Source organism: Ovis canadensis, chromosome 1 (genome assembly GCF_042477335.2).
Source record: "Ovis canadensis isolate MfBH-ARS-UI-01 breed Bighorn chromosome 1, ARS-UI_OviCan_v2, whole genome shotgun sequence".
Taxonomy (NCBI): domain Eukaryota; kingdom Metazoa; phylum Chordata; class Mammalia; order Artiodactyla; family Bovidae; genus Ovis; species Ovis canadensis.
In genome coordinates, this window is record NC_091245.1 from 124490437 (window position 1) to 124506264 (window position 15828).

General features: G+C 41.6%; 1 protein-coding gene across 6 annotated transcripts in view; it reads right to left on the minus strand.

Moving 5' to 3' along the window:
- ITSN1 (intersectin 1) overlaps positions 1-15828 on the minus strand; it is a 242598-nt gene that overhangs the window by 78004 nt on the left and 148766 nt on the right. For all 6 annotated transcript variants that reach the window (XM_069548934.1, XM_069548931.1, XM_069548932.1 and 3 more), the window contains exons 18-20: positions 12666-12895; positions 11524-11645; positions 1079-1326 (exon numbers count right to left, since the gene is read on the minus strand). In XM_069548934.1, the coding sequence (XP_069405035.1) occupies positions 1079-1326; positions 11524-11645; positions 12666-12895 (600 nt within the window). The remainder of the gene's footprint in view (positions 1-1078; positions 1327-11523; positions 11646-12665; positions 12896-15828) is intronic.

The following is a 15828-nucleotide window of genomic DNA, read 5'->3' on the forward strand; positions in this document are numbered from 1 at the left end:
AAATATACATATATACATACATATATGTATGTGAATCACTTTGCTGTACACCTGAAACTGATATAACAATATAAATCAACTATATTTCAATTTTAAAAAAAGATCAGGAGAGAAGAATTTCAGTTTGGTTTCAGTCACACCAATGGAACACTACTTTTTAGCAGAGATGAGACAGGGAGGACCTTCTTTAGCACTTTCAACTTTTTTACGTGAAAATACAAGTATGAAAGCTGTTGCTGTTCATTATATCCTTCCCTCTACTTTCTCCTGCTCCTGGTCATTACACACCTTCTTTGCTCTATTCGATCCACTTTCTCCAGCATTATGCCTCAACTCCTTCCTTCTATTTGTTTTTGCTGAAAGATGGTTAAACTTTAAAACAAATTTAAAACATTTCTTACATCACTTTTACTTCAAGGGCAGTATAAAATATTTTTAGACCAACGGCACAGCTGGACCAATCCTATAAGTGGCAGCATGGCAGCCCTCCATCTGTCCTTTCAAACCTCTGCTTACACACTCTTTTTAATGCCATTTCCTGATGACCAAGGGCATGGCACCAGTAGCTGCCAAGCGCACACATCTCTTTGCCCCGCTGTCCGCTTATTCAGGACTGATGAAAGAGGAAAGCCTCAGAGGAAACAGCCTTCTATCTTACTCAAAACCACATGACAAAATTCAATTTCTGTTTCTGCCCAGCAAAAAAACAAAACAAAACAAAACAAAACAGTGCTATCTCCATGCAGGAAATGACTCTAAATACTTGCTGACATGGGTATCAAGCAGATTATTAGGAAATTGTGTTTCTCCATTTCTTCCACAATAATGAAAGATACAGACAAATGAGTGAATGAAACAAGGGTAATAGGCTTTACTTTATCCTAGGGAAAAGTCATTGTTGAGCCATGATATAATTAAATCCAGTTCAGGGAACACAATCCACAAATCGCCAAAAGACCAGTCAGAGAAAGAGGCCATGAACATTACTCAAGAGGTACAACCCAAGGACTGAAACTGCACTTAAAAGATCACTAACGTGGGATTTCAAAAATCATCAGAAAAGGCATCCAACACGTACGTGGAGCTGAAGTCGGCCCAGTTGTTGGGGGTCTCAGAGGGCTCTGCAGGGGTTGCAGTTGAAGGGGCGGGGGTCTCACGCACAGCCACTTTGGGTGTAGGGGTTGAGGCCACCTCAGTCACTGGTTTGACTGGGGCAGGAACCTCGTTTTCTGGGATTTTCTCTGCGTAGTTTGCAGGGAACCATCCCGTCTTTCCTTTTAATTCTCCTCCAAGCCATCCCGGTTCTCCAGTTTGGCTTTCGTCCACCTGCAGGAAAGTCATAAAGTTTAATTTAAGTGGAACTAAATCAACCCCTAAGACACTGAACACTCTCAACAGAACAAAGCCCCCACTTCTGACCCGGTCAGACTAACACACAGCACAGACCTTTCTCCGCCTTTTCCTTAGTCTGAGAGTCTGGAAAAATGGTCTCTAAACATTAACTCTAAAGAAACAGTAGGTGCTATAATTCAAGTTCTTACTCTTTTGTGCCTGTTTATCTTTTTCTTTTTCTCCTAATACTAGCAGCTAGGAAAAAGTGCCTGGAGTCGTAAGAAGTCCCATAATTTAAATATTTTGAGCTACTCTGAATTATAAAGCGATGTGACAGACATCATCACTCAGGAACTCAAGTAATTATTAAGAGGTAATTTGACTTAGGTTTATTATTTAAAATGGAAAGCAAAGGGTGCAATCGATATAAATGTAGCCCTCTAGAAGTCTCTAATAACTAAGCAGTCCTTATTCAGCACACAGACGAGAGAGACACAAAACACAGTCTTAGATGTTTCTACAGGCAACACAACTGGCTGCTGTGTGGAGTCTTTTGAAAGCTCCACAGACACACGAAGAGAAAATTAAGGAAATGATTATTTAGAGCAACAATTAATTTTATTAAAGTCCTATTACTTTTTTTGCATAAATTTTACTGTAACATTCACACATGTGCACAGGAGAATACAGGATTCTGCTGTTTAAAAATTTCAGAGGAGATTTATTACAATTGGGCTTTTAATGTTTGCATTTTATCTTAATTCTGACTCAAAAGGATTAGTCAGAATCACCAGAATGACTCTAATACTTATCTTTCCAAGTTACCCTCACTATTTTTGAGCAACAGGAGATCAATTTGAAGATAATTACATTCCCTAGTAGAAAATTATTTTCATTACAATAAGTCAAAGTTCTGTCAGAGATCTTATCTTATTTTATCCCATAAAATACTGCCTCAGGAAGTAATGCACTGAACACTTCATTGGACCTGAATATTGCTCTTTTGAAATCACAGAAATGAGTGCTAAGGTTTCAACAATGACTTTGGGAAAAAGTGGCAAAACACCCAGCTTTCTAACCCATTCAAATATTCAGTAAAACAAAACAGAGGGAAGGGACATTTGTATACCTATGGCTAATTCATGTTGATGTTTGGCAGAAAGCAAAGCAATATTGTAAAGCAACTATCCTTCAATTAAAAATAAATAAATTTAAAAAAACACACAAAACAAGTAACTATGGAACCACATATTTATTTGTATTCTGTGTAGAGTAATATGGCATGTTTATTAGCTTATTTAAATTAAAAAAAGAAAAAGAGCTTGGGATAGGCATGGAGAAAGTAGAATTCGGGGCTTACTGAATTATTTCTACATGTTGGTTATAAAATAATCTATAGGAGAGCTTCCTTGCTGCTCTACCTTAGGGAAGCCTTACTGTCAAAGGTAAAAGCAACTTTTAAAGCTGAGAATTCTCCAAAAGAGAGTTACCTGCAGATAAAGTGCAACACTGCTTCCAAAAGTTCTATTTTTGGCTTTAGAGTTCCTGTACGAACACCCCCACATTGTCTTCTTTCTTCCTCTTCTGGGCAGCCCCACGTGGTTCATGAGATGAGGATTCAATGTGACATTTTCGCCACTTGGATCTTATTTTCTGCTAAACTCAAATGGCTAGACGCCCTTCCTCGCTAGTTGATATTTACCAGTGACACTATGACGCATTGTAACTTGCTAGCTGCTTTGTGCTGGAAACATAGCTGTTTGTAGGCCAGGCTCTGCCAGGGCCCCCCCAACTTCTCATCAGGTTCAACAGACAAGCTCCTGCCCTTTCTGAGTGTCCCAGGACCAAGGGGAGGACGGTCAGCAGCGAGTGAGGAGCTGGAGCTAGACACACAAGCACTTTGCCTCAAGACCGCAAAGTATCCTGATCAAGGGTAGGGCTCTGCCATCCGACTGCCTTGGTTTCAGTGTTTCAGCTGGATCCTTGCTGCTGTGAGGCCTTCTCTAGGTGCAGCCAGTGGAGGCTACTCTTTGCGGGGGTGGGGGTGCACAGGCTTTTCACTGTGGCGCACAGGCTTAGTTGCCCTGTGGCATGTGGAATCCTCCCGGAACAGGGTTTGAACCTGTGTCTCCTGCATTGGTGGGTGGACTCTTCACCACGGAGCCCCTTGTTGTTGTTCAGTTGCTCAGTCATATCTTGACTCTTTGCAACCCTACGGACTGCAGTGCGCCAGGCTTCTCTGTCCTTTACTATCTCCCAGAGTTTGCCCAGACTCATGACCATCAAGTCAGTGATGCCATCCAACCAGCTCATCTTCTGCTGCCCCCTTCTCCTCCTGCAGCCCCTGCTTCAGTTTTAGTACCACTTCTAAAATTAGCTGGCTGACTTTGGGCAAGTTTAATGTCTTGGTGCCTCGGTTTCCTTATCTATAAAATGGAGGACAATAACAGTACCTGTTTTATTACAGTTGTTAAAAGAAGTATCCAGAACACTGCCTGGCATCTGAGATGTGCTTGATGACAGATTCTCTTCTTTTTTAAAGATCTGTCTTGATATAGACTATTTTTAAAGTCTTTATTGAACTTCTTACAATATTGCTTCTGTTTTATATTTTGGTGTTTTGGCCACAAGGAATGTGGGATCGTAGCTCCCTGAGACCCTGCACTCAGACCCACACCTCCCGCACTGGAGGGTGAAGCTGTAACCACAGGGCTGCCCGGGCAGTCCGACAGACTTTCTAAAGCCACCTCTCCTGTTATCCAGCTCTGACTCTACTGTAGTTCTCTTTTGTCCTGTAAAAGCCTGGGCTCTGTCTGACCCTGGTCACTTTAGGTAACCAGAGATTTGGGTTCTCTATGTGGAGGTCCCTGCTCTAGAAACCTGTCTGGTACCCCAGGCCCTCTGGGCTGGCCTTCCTGTAGGGGCTGGAATGTGATCCCAGATCCCAGCCTATCGGAAACCCCTTACTGGTCTGTCCTAGTTAGACCTCCTTGAGTACCAGCTGCTTTACTTAATGATGTCCTATGACTCACTGTCATTCCCTTGAGACACAGGTCTTACTTGGTTAACCAGATTTTTGACACCTGGAACTGGATCTGAAGCCCTGAGGGAATGTTCCACCCCATGGGCAGGTCGAGCTCACATCCTAGTTAATTACACCCAGCCCTGCCCCAAAGATGACAGAAAATGAGCACCACCATTGAGATGTGCCTGTGTGTACTTAGGAAGAGGAGAGGGTGCCATGCCAGCCCCTTATCCTTGCAGACAAGAGCTTCTGCTACCCTTCAAGTCAATAATGAAACCAGCTTGTCATTTGTCACCAAGGAAATCCATCATTTTAACCTAGGAAACTGTTTGCTAACTGAACAAACAACAGTCTCAATGAGTTTAATTTATTCTTATAGAAATCCACTAATTTGAATGACCAATTAAATTTTGAGGTTCAGAGGATAAAATAAAAACTCACATTTAACATTAAATTAAATTAACCACTTGGAAAAAGTATAAAGGGTCTTGTACGAAAATGAGAAACATTTCCTCCTGGAGTTGAAAAAGCTTTACTCAAAATGCCAACCAATTGTGAAAAAATGTTATCTATAATTAGGATAGAATAAGCATAGGCAAACACATAGACTTCTTTGTATACGTCTATGGCTGGCTATAACGTGAACTTGTATGTACATGGGGCAGATTCATCTATCTGTGGCTTACATCGACCCCTTATAAGTGAGGGGATTTTTGTGCTAATGATATTGGTCTTAATACAATTTCGCTTAGCCAGCCCACTGTAACACCTCAAAGCATCTGGGGTTGTTCTAGTGAAATGTCAAAGTGGGAAGCACAAACCCCAAACATTGCTTAAAGGTCTGGGAATGGGCACCGAGGCGGCAGTCAGATGAAGGCAGCATCATCAGGTTCAAGGACCAAACCCCAACACCCAGTAGTGTCAGACCTCTTTTCTCAGTGTCTATGGCTTCGTGACCGCCATCTCTGTTAGGTGACACTACGATTCCCACCGCCTCTGACCTTGTCACAAAGAAGGGAGGCAGACGTTCTCTCTCTCCTCACAAGCAGCACAAAGACTGTGGACAGCAAACACGTGTAAACTGCGTACTGACTTAGACCTGCTGCTGCCGCTGCAAGGGATATGCTGGGGAGTGTGGAGATTAAGCACGTGCTTCATGCGTTTGCCAGTTTGGAAATAACAGGGTTACCCCTAAACTCCTGGATGAGGATACTAAAGCTGTTTTCTAGAGACGCAGCCCTAGAGAATGGACTTGTGAACACAGTGGGGGAAGAAGGTGGGCCGAACTGAGAGAGCGGCGTGGAAACATATACATTATCTGGTGTGTAAATCAGTTAGCCAGTGGGCATTTGCTGTCTGATGCAGGGAGCCCAACCAGGTGCTCTGTGACAACCCAGGGGCAGGGGAAGGTGGGTGGTGGGAGGGAGGTTCAAGAGGGAGAAGACATGTGTACACCTATGGCTGATTCATGTTGATGTATGGCAGGAACCAACACAGTATTGTAAACAATTATTCTCCACTAAAAAATAAATAAAATCTTAAAACATTAAAACAACAACAACAAAAATGCCTGTTTTCTAAAGTGCTAATCTAGAGGTCAGCCAAAAACCATTTTTTTTACATATTTATTTGACCATGTCTGGTCTGAGTTGGGGCATGCAGGATCTCCAGCTGAGGCACGTGAACTCTTAGTTGCAGCATGTGGAATCCAGTTATGGAACCAGGGGTTGAACCCGGGCCCCCTGCACTGAGAGCTTGGAGTCTTAGCCACTGGACCACGAGGGAAGTCCCCTTAATGTTCACAAGAACTCAGCCCTGCAACTGAAGCACAAAGGCAGCTGTAGGCAATATGGAAATGAACATGCCTGAATGCGTGCCAGTAAAACTTTATTACAAAACAGGCATGGGCTGGGTTAGGCTCACTCCTGGAATCAGTGTACACTGGTCCCTCAAAACAGCAACGGTTCAGATGTTAAGGTTACAGAAATCTAAGAAAGGCAGGAAAGAAACAGTATTGACTACATTTAAAAAAAAAGTTCTCTATCAAAAGATGAGAAAAAATGAGTTTAAACTGTTATAAGAGTAACACTAAATTAAAGGATAAATAATTTTCTGAATGAATGGCTGGTTGATGCCTAAGAACCCCTGAAGAAGTTTCTTTTTTTTTTTTTTTTTTGATGGTTCTAGGAAAATGATATTTTTCAGAATGACTTGGAATTAGTTCTGACAGAAAAGGGATTAGGCGAGATCAGTGGTACCCAAAACTCCCTGACAGAACCACCAGAGAAGATTTTGAATTCCTGTTGTTCAATCACTCAGTCGTGTCCAACTCTCTGCGACCTCATGGACTGCAGCACACCAGGCTTCCCTTTCCATCACCAGCTCCCAGAGTTTGCTCAAACTCATGTCCATCAAGTCGGTGATGCCATCCAACCATCTCATCCTCTGTTGTCCCTTTCTCCTCCCGCCTTCAGTCTTTCCCAGCATCAGGGTCTTCTCCAATGAGTTGGCTCTTCACATCAGGTGGCCAAAGTATTGGAGCTTCAGTTTCAGCATCAGTCCTTCCAATGAGTATTCAAGTTTGATCTCTTTAGGATGGACTGGTTTGGTCCCCGTACTGTTTAAGGGACTCTCAAGAGTCTTCTCCAGCACCACAATTTGAAAGCATCAATTCTTTGGTACTCAGCCTTCTTTTTGAATCATAAATATGGATTAAAAGTTCCCAGAGTCTCCGGGAGAGAGTCCTGAATTGGTTTTTTTGTGTGTGTGGCTCAGACGGTAAAGCATCTGTCTGCAACGAAGGAGACCCGGGTTCGATCCCTGGGTTGGGAAGATCCCTTGGAAAAGGAAATGGCAACCCACTCCAGTATTCTTGCCTGGAGAATCCCATGGACCGTGGAACCTGGTGGGCTACAGTCCATGGGGTTGCAAAGAGTCAGACAAGACTGAGCAATTTCACTTTCACTTTAAGATCCCTGAGCAGGACTGATGCATTCAGCCTTGCACCATTTAAAGCCAGCTGAGTTAGGTGATCAGCCTGTGTTCTTAAGGTAAACTTAAACAAAATGGCAGTGAGCAACATTGTTCTAATTTCTCATGCTATTATTCCAATACATTGTGGATGTCAAATTGGGCTTGTTCACCCTCCAGGTAATGGGACCTCCAGATCAGAAGACAGGCCATAGAGTTTCAAAGTATCTAAGCCTGAGCTGTCAAGGTCAACTCAGCTAAGATGCCTCCACTCAGAAGTCTTCCCAGAGCACATCCGTTCACTCTGATTGCTTTTTTCCTTTATATTCCTAGCAGCAGTGGTGAGCATCCCTGGGAACTTCCTCACACACTGGCTTTCTCATGTGTTTCTCCCTATTTTTCTAAAAAGATTTGAAACATCTGAATGGTAGATGTTACCTTATATTTCTTTGTATTACCAACAACAGTTAGAAGAGGACTATATATGAAATACCACCTAATTTTTGTTAATCACGAAAAACAACTTTTGGAGAAAACTGAGCTGATAATCAAGATTTTAAAAGGCAAAATATTTTTTTAAAGCCTCTTGCAAGACTGCCTGCATTAACACAGGAAACAAGTTGCTAGACCTCTAAAATCTAACAGCTATAGTTGGCTATTTTGCAAAGTTTGAGAAATATGAGAATTTGATGATGACTATGCCTGCAAAAATAAGTGAACTCCTGATTACTCAACCAAGAGAGATTGCTAAGGATGTTCTATTGTGTATTTTTCACAACTGTGTTTCTTAACTACAAAATTCATGACATAAAAAAAGATGTTACTCTTACAAGTCAACTTCCACTTTGGGTGTCCATTGTTAGCCTCACAAAGATAACACAGCTGAATGCCACTTGGGGTGTCTTGTTGCGTTCTGTGATATAAAATGAAGACACCACTCCAGTCCCTTCAACAAGAGGATACAGGATGCTTCACGACAAAGTCCCTTCATCACACATTTGGGATGCTGGAGATAAAGTAAACAGTAACCCAGGCCTGGGTAGACATTCTGTTATATTTGTCAAAGTCAGATTTATCTTTAGTGCTTAATTAAAAATTACAAACATTGATAAAACTGTAAATATGAATATGGTGTGGTGGTTTAGTCATTAAGTTGCGTCTGACTCATTGCAACCCCATGGACAATAGCCCGCCAGGGATCCCAGTCCATGGGATCTCCCAGGCAAGAATACTGGAATGGGTTGCCATTTCCATCTCCAGGGGATCTTCCTGACCCACGGATTGAACCGGGGTCTCTTGCATGCAGGTGGTATAGAAATAGATAAAATTAAAAACAACCACCCCTACTACTGCCAAGTAGTAACCACTATTAACAGTTTGATGCCTACACTGCGGGACTGTAAACTATATACATATAAACATTTACATACACAACACGTACACCTGGTTTTTTATTTACCCAAATACAATTATACTCTATATATTGTTTCTGTTTTTTTACTGGAGAGTTTATTCGTATCAGGTTGGCCAAATCGTACAGGAAAACACAAACAAACTTTGGGACCAATCCAATATATGTAGATCTGTGTAATTTTTGAAAACATCTTTATTGTTTAGCTGTATTGTAATTTATTTAAACCATCTCCCCACTGAGGGATACAGGGCTGTTCCTTTTTAGCTTTTACCAGCAGTGCTGCAGTGAATATCCGTGGACACATTTATTTGTGCACTTGCCAAAAACAGCCTAGAGAAGGGAGAATAACAGAGTTCCTGGGTCAAGGGGAATGAGAAATTTAAGTCTGAATAAGCGCTGCCAAATTGCCTTTCAACTGCCTTCGCCAATTCAGATGACAATGCTCAGGATGTGTCATACTCACTTTCCTACACTGTTGACAAAGCTGGATATTATCAAACTCGTAAACTCGCTCAGCTGAGAGATGAAAAGTGTTATCTCATCTTTAACATTTCCATTTTCCTGATCACCAAAGGAACATTTTTTTGTATATTTTAAAAATGTGCATGTATTTCCTTAAAGCTGTAGGTTTCCTTCATATTAACTTCTCAGTCTTTATGTATCATGGATGGCGACTCTTTATCTCCCATATACTTTGCAATCTACAGGATTTAATTTTGTAATATTGTCAGATCTGTCCATGTTGGTCACTGATGGCCTCCAGTTTTAACCCAGAAAGTTTTTTTTTTTAATAACTTTAAAAAAAGAATTTTATCTTTTAAGTTTAACCTACTTGGAACTTATTTTTGCCCATGATCTGAGAGACTTGACCTGATAATTTGCCAATACGGAGCCTTCAAGTTAGTCCTTACATGGAAGCTAGCAAACAGAAATCTGGTACGTAAACTTTTACACCTTTCTTTTCTTCTTTTTCTATTTTAAGCACAGCCTACTACACAAACTCAAAACATCTTTTTACTGCCACGACAACACCCAAAGATATGTGTATTTACACAGAATTAAAGTGATTTAAAAGAACAAAACATTTAATAAGATACAGACTTCCTGACAGTGAGAAGGCACTCACCCATTCCCCTTTAACCTCCACCAGGAAAGCACAGGTTCGAAAGCAAGGTAAAAAACATGTTTAATGAGATGTTCATTCTTACGGTATATCTACTTTGTTCTTTCAGAGGGGCTGGGGCTTAACTAGTCAATTTAAGGAAAAAGGACTCAATATCACTGTAACAAGACTATGTTTCCTTCAAAAATAGCAATATTTACACATTAAAATATAGATCTATAACATTTCCTTATCAAAACACTTGGTTAACACTTCCTTATCTCAAGAAGAGAATATTACTTTTTCTGCACTTTGTGCTGCAACAAAATCCAGTTTCAAAAATGTTAGGCTTTTTTTTTTCTTTTGAAAGCAGTGTAAAAAAAAAAAATCAACCTTGTAATACGGTCCTATCTGCTACAGCATTGTACCTTCATACTGTTTAGATTCCTGCTATCAATTGGTATTTAAATAAATTACAATTCATCTGCTTTAAAAGGCAGCCTGAGGCCATCAGGACCGAGAAGATGGGGAAGAAGCTGAAAAACACTGTCTGCCTCGGGTCACCATTTGTGTGTAGGGTGTTCTGTGAAGAATAAGAGAGGCTGGCGCCCAGGCACCCAAAGCTCAGGTTCCATTACTGTGAAGGAAATGTTGATTTTGAAAGATTCTGGACCCTTAGATGTAACCTCCTTATTTCCAGACCAAAAGAACTAGAGAAAAAGCTATCAGAAAATAAGGGGAAAGGGGACCAGCTTCTCTGAGAAACAAACACACTGTTCCTTCTAAATATTTTGACCCATGAAACATCACATACTCTAAATACAGATATGATGCGTAAATGCAAAATGAATGTATGAGTAATTACTGTGGCTACATGACATCCTTTATACTTCAATGATATAGGGTCGCAGTATGGGAAGTGTGTTTGTCTCAATTATTAATTTTCACAGTTCTTTGAAAATTCTGAACCATTTCCATCTTAAAAAAAAAGCCAACAGTAATGCAAAGTTTGACCACTTCTAAGACATACATTAACTGGATTGAGGAACTACTGATTTCCTTTAGGAAAGAATTCAGGTCAACCACATTCCTTTATTCTTTCTCAAACTGGTTACTATAGCTTTAGTTACAACCACAAGATTATATTTAATTATTGTATTTAAAGAAACAAGCTATGACAAGCAAAATTCTAAACTCTTTCATCTGTTCATTTACAGAGTAGGAAAGCAAATTAACTGTATTTAGTTTATTACTCTTCATTCAATTCAAAGTTTACATGAGTAAAGGGAAAAAAACATGCTTTGACCCAAAGATAGAAAAGTTATCACTGGCAACTGTGATCCAATATTTTGCATTTAAAACTATTTCTGAAAGACTACTCATAGTATCTCAGTAGGAATCTAAACTCTGAAATTACCAGAGCTTTACAGATTTGAAAATATACAAGGCTATGTCAGGAACCCATTTTTCTTTAACAATTCTATTTTAAGGTGATACATTTTTAAATGCTGTCTCTCATTCAAATAGAAAAGGAAGACTGAGTCAATACTTCAGAAACTCAAATGCTAGATTACTGGATTTCACACTCGCCCACAATTTTACAACTGTCAAATAAAGTACAAGAAGAGGACAGATGCTAAGCATCAACAGAAACCACACTTTTGCTGGAGGCTTTCTTACCATGACTATATCTCCCGGCTGGATCGTGATTTCATCGTGACTCCTGGACTCAAAGGGATAGAGTGCTCGGTAATACACCACTTTTACATTCTCCTGTGCAGAAATCGTTAGTGGGCCTTTTTCTGTTTAGAAGGAAAGGAGGGGAAAGGGACAAAAATGAAATGCTCCATGGAACAGAAATGCATGACACAAGCCAAATTACTGACATCTATCTCCTCTGGTGTCTATCTTAACATTTGAACCATTTCCATCTACTCAAGGCATTTCTGGAAGACATTCAGTGAGGATGTGTCTGGTTCTGAAACCAAAGGAGAGCCAAATCTGATGTCAGCAGCTCCATCCTACCTGAGAGGTCATTAGTGGACGCGAAACAAAGGTTACTGCAGTGCTAACGCCCCTGTTCTCTGCCTCCTGGCTTAGACGCCAGCAGCGCACATCTGTAAGGTATCAAGATATCTCTCCCCCGACGCCCCTGACGCCCCCGACGCAGTGTCTCTAGCAGGATGTAGTAGATCGAATGTGACGTAAATCTCAAACCAGTCAACTCATATGGGAGGGCCAAGAAGCACAACTTCAACTTCCCCTATTAAGCGATATGGAAATGTTAAGGCTGCAGGCCCCAGACGTGGTCATATAAAAGGTAAGTTAGGAGGCCATGTGTGTTCAAAGGGCAAAAAAACATTCAAAAGGTAAGACCACAGCTGGATGCAGTGCAGACCAAGGACAGTGAATGCCGCGTGAGTACAGGCCAGAAGAAATGCCACTTCCTGCTGCTGAGACAGCGCTGAAATTCCCAGAGAAAATAACACACTGGAGAAGCAGCAGGTTCCTCTTTGGCAGGAAGGGTTATGATCTCCATGTGGAATACAGCTGTATGAATGGCACTTGGCAATGAAACTTCATGCCACTGCTGTCTGCAAATGACTTCTGGATGCCGGCATAACGGGGCCAAGGGTTGCCATGGTGTGGGCCTCTAAAAGAGACCTCTAAAATGATGCTAGAGAGTGCACATCTGCACTGTCCAAAAAATGACTGACCTTCTCATGGCTATGAACGCAGCCAAGACAGAGCCTGATCAGATACGGCTGCTTCCCAGAAGGACCTGGGAGGAGACTTGCTAGCCTAATTCTGGTCTCTCATACCTGCAGTGGACCAGGGAGCTTGGACAGCGGGCTTAGCTGGTTCTTGCTGCTGGTGGAAAAGCCGACTCAGCTTGTCTTGCATTTCCGGTTTGCCCTTCTCCTCACTGTCCTTCTTTTTGACGCTCTCTTCCCTTTTGAGCTTCTCCTCCTCGTGGGGTTTTCGTGGCCGCTGCTGCTCATCCTCCTGGTGCATGCGCTCCAGCCACTGCTGGTCCCTTTCCTGAGCTCGTCTGTCAACAAAATGCCTGGTTACAGCATGGAAGCAACTCCACGTTAACACTGCCGGGATGTCTCTTTTCACAAAGAGCTCTGTCTAGTCAATGGGATGCTAAGCACCAAGGGATACTGTTTGTTCTTCAGGTGGAAGATCTGAATCAATGAAACAGGGGCTCTCAGGGCTCCCCTTCTGTGTAAGACGAGATCACATGATTTAGAAAGACACAGAAAGAAAATTCCTGATGTCGCTTATAAAGGGATTAGAGAACTCAGGAAAATACTCCTCCATTTAAAAACTGGTATATAACTGCAAAGAAAAATAAAAGACATAAAACACACAGGAATATAACTTCCATGGACAGAAAGTATACCCAACACTGCAAGTGAAAGATTGCTTAGAGAAGTCCATGAACAGTTAGATCATGGAGGGCACATGCCCGTTTATATAGCACACAAGTAGCTCTCCAGAACTGAAACAGAAACCAAGAGGTTATTCTGAACACTGGAGGTAGTAACCATCCCTGACTAAGCAACAGTTTCTATCTTTTACTTAATTTGACTACTTTGTTCTTCAAAGTAGCCGACACAAAGAGATAAAGTGCAATTAAACCTAGGCCTTGAAAAGTATGATGACCTCAGTATGAAATCCATAGAAAAAGACTAGGAATGATAGTTGTTTTTTTTTTACCAAGAATGATTTTTCTTGCATTCCACAACATTTTACAAAATCAGAAAATTCCTTAAATAATCACAATTTATTTATTTTTGTTTGCGCTGTGTGGCTTGTGGGATCTCAGTTCCCAAACCAGGGACTGAATGCAGGCCACTGCAGTAAAAGCACTGAATCCTAGCCACCAGACAACCAGGGGACTCCCGAATGATCATGCTTCACTTTTCTGGGGGGGCACACTGCATGGCATGTCATAGTTCCCTGACCAGGCATTGAATGTGCAGCTCCTGCACTGGAAGTGTGGAGTCTTAACCACAGGACCACCAGGGAAGTCCCAATGACCACACTTTGAATGAAACTAGTGGGCAATAATAAATGATACCATGTTAATGATAATTAGTCTTCCACATTAAAAAAAAATATTTATTTTTATTTATTTGGCTGTACCAGGTCTTCCCTGGTGGGTCAGATGGTTAAGAATATGCCTGCAATGCAGGAGACCTGGTTTTGATCTCTGGGTCGGAAAGATCCCATGGAGAAGAGAATGACTACCCACTCCACTATTCTTGGGCTTCCCTGGTGGCTCAGAGGGCAAAGAATCCACCTGCAATGCAGGACATCTGGGTTCGATCCCTGGGTTGGGAAGATCCCCTGGAGAAGGGAATGGCAACTCATTGCAGTATTCTTACTTGGAGAATCCCACAGACAGATGAGTTTGGAAGGCTCCAGTCCATGGGGTCACAAAGAGTCGGATATGACTGAGCGACTAACACTTTCACTTTCACTTCACCACGTCCTGGTTTCAGGATACAGGACCTGGCTCCTTGACTGGGTAACAAACCTGGGCCCCCTGGATTGGGAGCCTGGAGTCTTAGCCACTGGACCACCAGGGAAGTTTCCACATTTGTTAGCTGCTTTAACTCTCCCACCTGCTGCTCCATCACTCAGTCTGTCCAGCTCTTGGGGACCCTGTGGACTATGGCCTGTCAAGCTTCCCTGTTCATGGGGTTTTCAGGCAAGAATACTGCAGTGGGTGGCCATGTCCTCCTCCAGGAGTTCTCTCTGACCCAGGGACTGAACCCGGGTCTCCTGCCTTAGAAGGTGGGTTCTTTACCACTGAGCCACCTGGGCAGCCCACCAGGTAGGCAGGTCCTAATCATCCACATCTTACAGAAGAGGAAAATGAGGCAGAGGGAGTGAAGGACTTGGCCAAGGTCACACAGCCATACAGGCCTCAGGACTGACCCAGCCTGCGTGGTTCTGTTCACAACCTGAATCACTAGCCTGTGACACAGCCAAGGCACAAAGGTCATTTTGTGGAATCAGGAAACAGCCAAGGGAACATAACATAAACAAAGAGGACTTTCATTCTCCATTTAAAAATATTATATTCATTTCTACTCGAATAATCATGAAGATTCAGTGCAGCAGAATTCTTGTTAGTTTAAATCTTAAGCATTTCACTTACAATTTTCAAAACATCTTTTAAGAAAGCTATAGAAAACATTTTTTTGGATGGGTAAGAATGTTAATCGTTATTCATAACACAACAAAAAAACCACAATAAAATTTGCTTCACATATTTCACTAACAAAGGGAACCATGTGGACACAGTGACGGAGGCAAAGGGTGGGAGGAATTGAGAGAGTATCACGGAAACATACATATTACCATATGTAAAACAGATATTACCATATGTAAAACAGGGAGAATTTGCTATATGACACACAGAAATCAACCCAGTGCCCTGTGACAACCTAGAGGGGTGGATGGTGTGGGAGATGCCGGGGGTGTGGGGGGGGGGGGCCCTCAGGAGGGAGGGGACATGTGTATACCTGTGACTGATTCATGTTGATATATGGCAGAAACCAACACAATATTGTAAAACAAATACCTTCTAATAAAAAACTAAAAATAAAATAAAGTATATAATCATGTAATTTCTGAAGTTAAATTCTGGGTACTATTTATCATATAATTGTACACAGAAAATTTAAACTTTCCATATGATGACACTGTATCTTTATTTCTGCTCTGTAGGGATATAAAATTTTGGTGCAACATATTATAAATAATCAACTTTATAGATAAAAGAATGGAGCTAATCAACACATCCAAGGGAATAGGTCTAGGGGCATAATCCTAGACCGAGAACCAAGAAAACCATAAAATAGTCCTCTAAATTGGTTTGAGACCCTACCTACTTACCCACTGGCATGTAAAAACAAAACCAAAAACACCAAGTGCAAAATATTACTATTTCACTAGTAATTTACC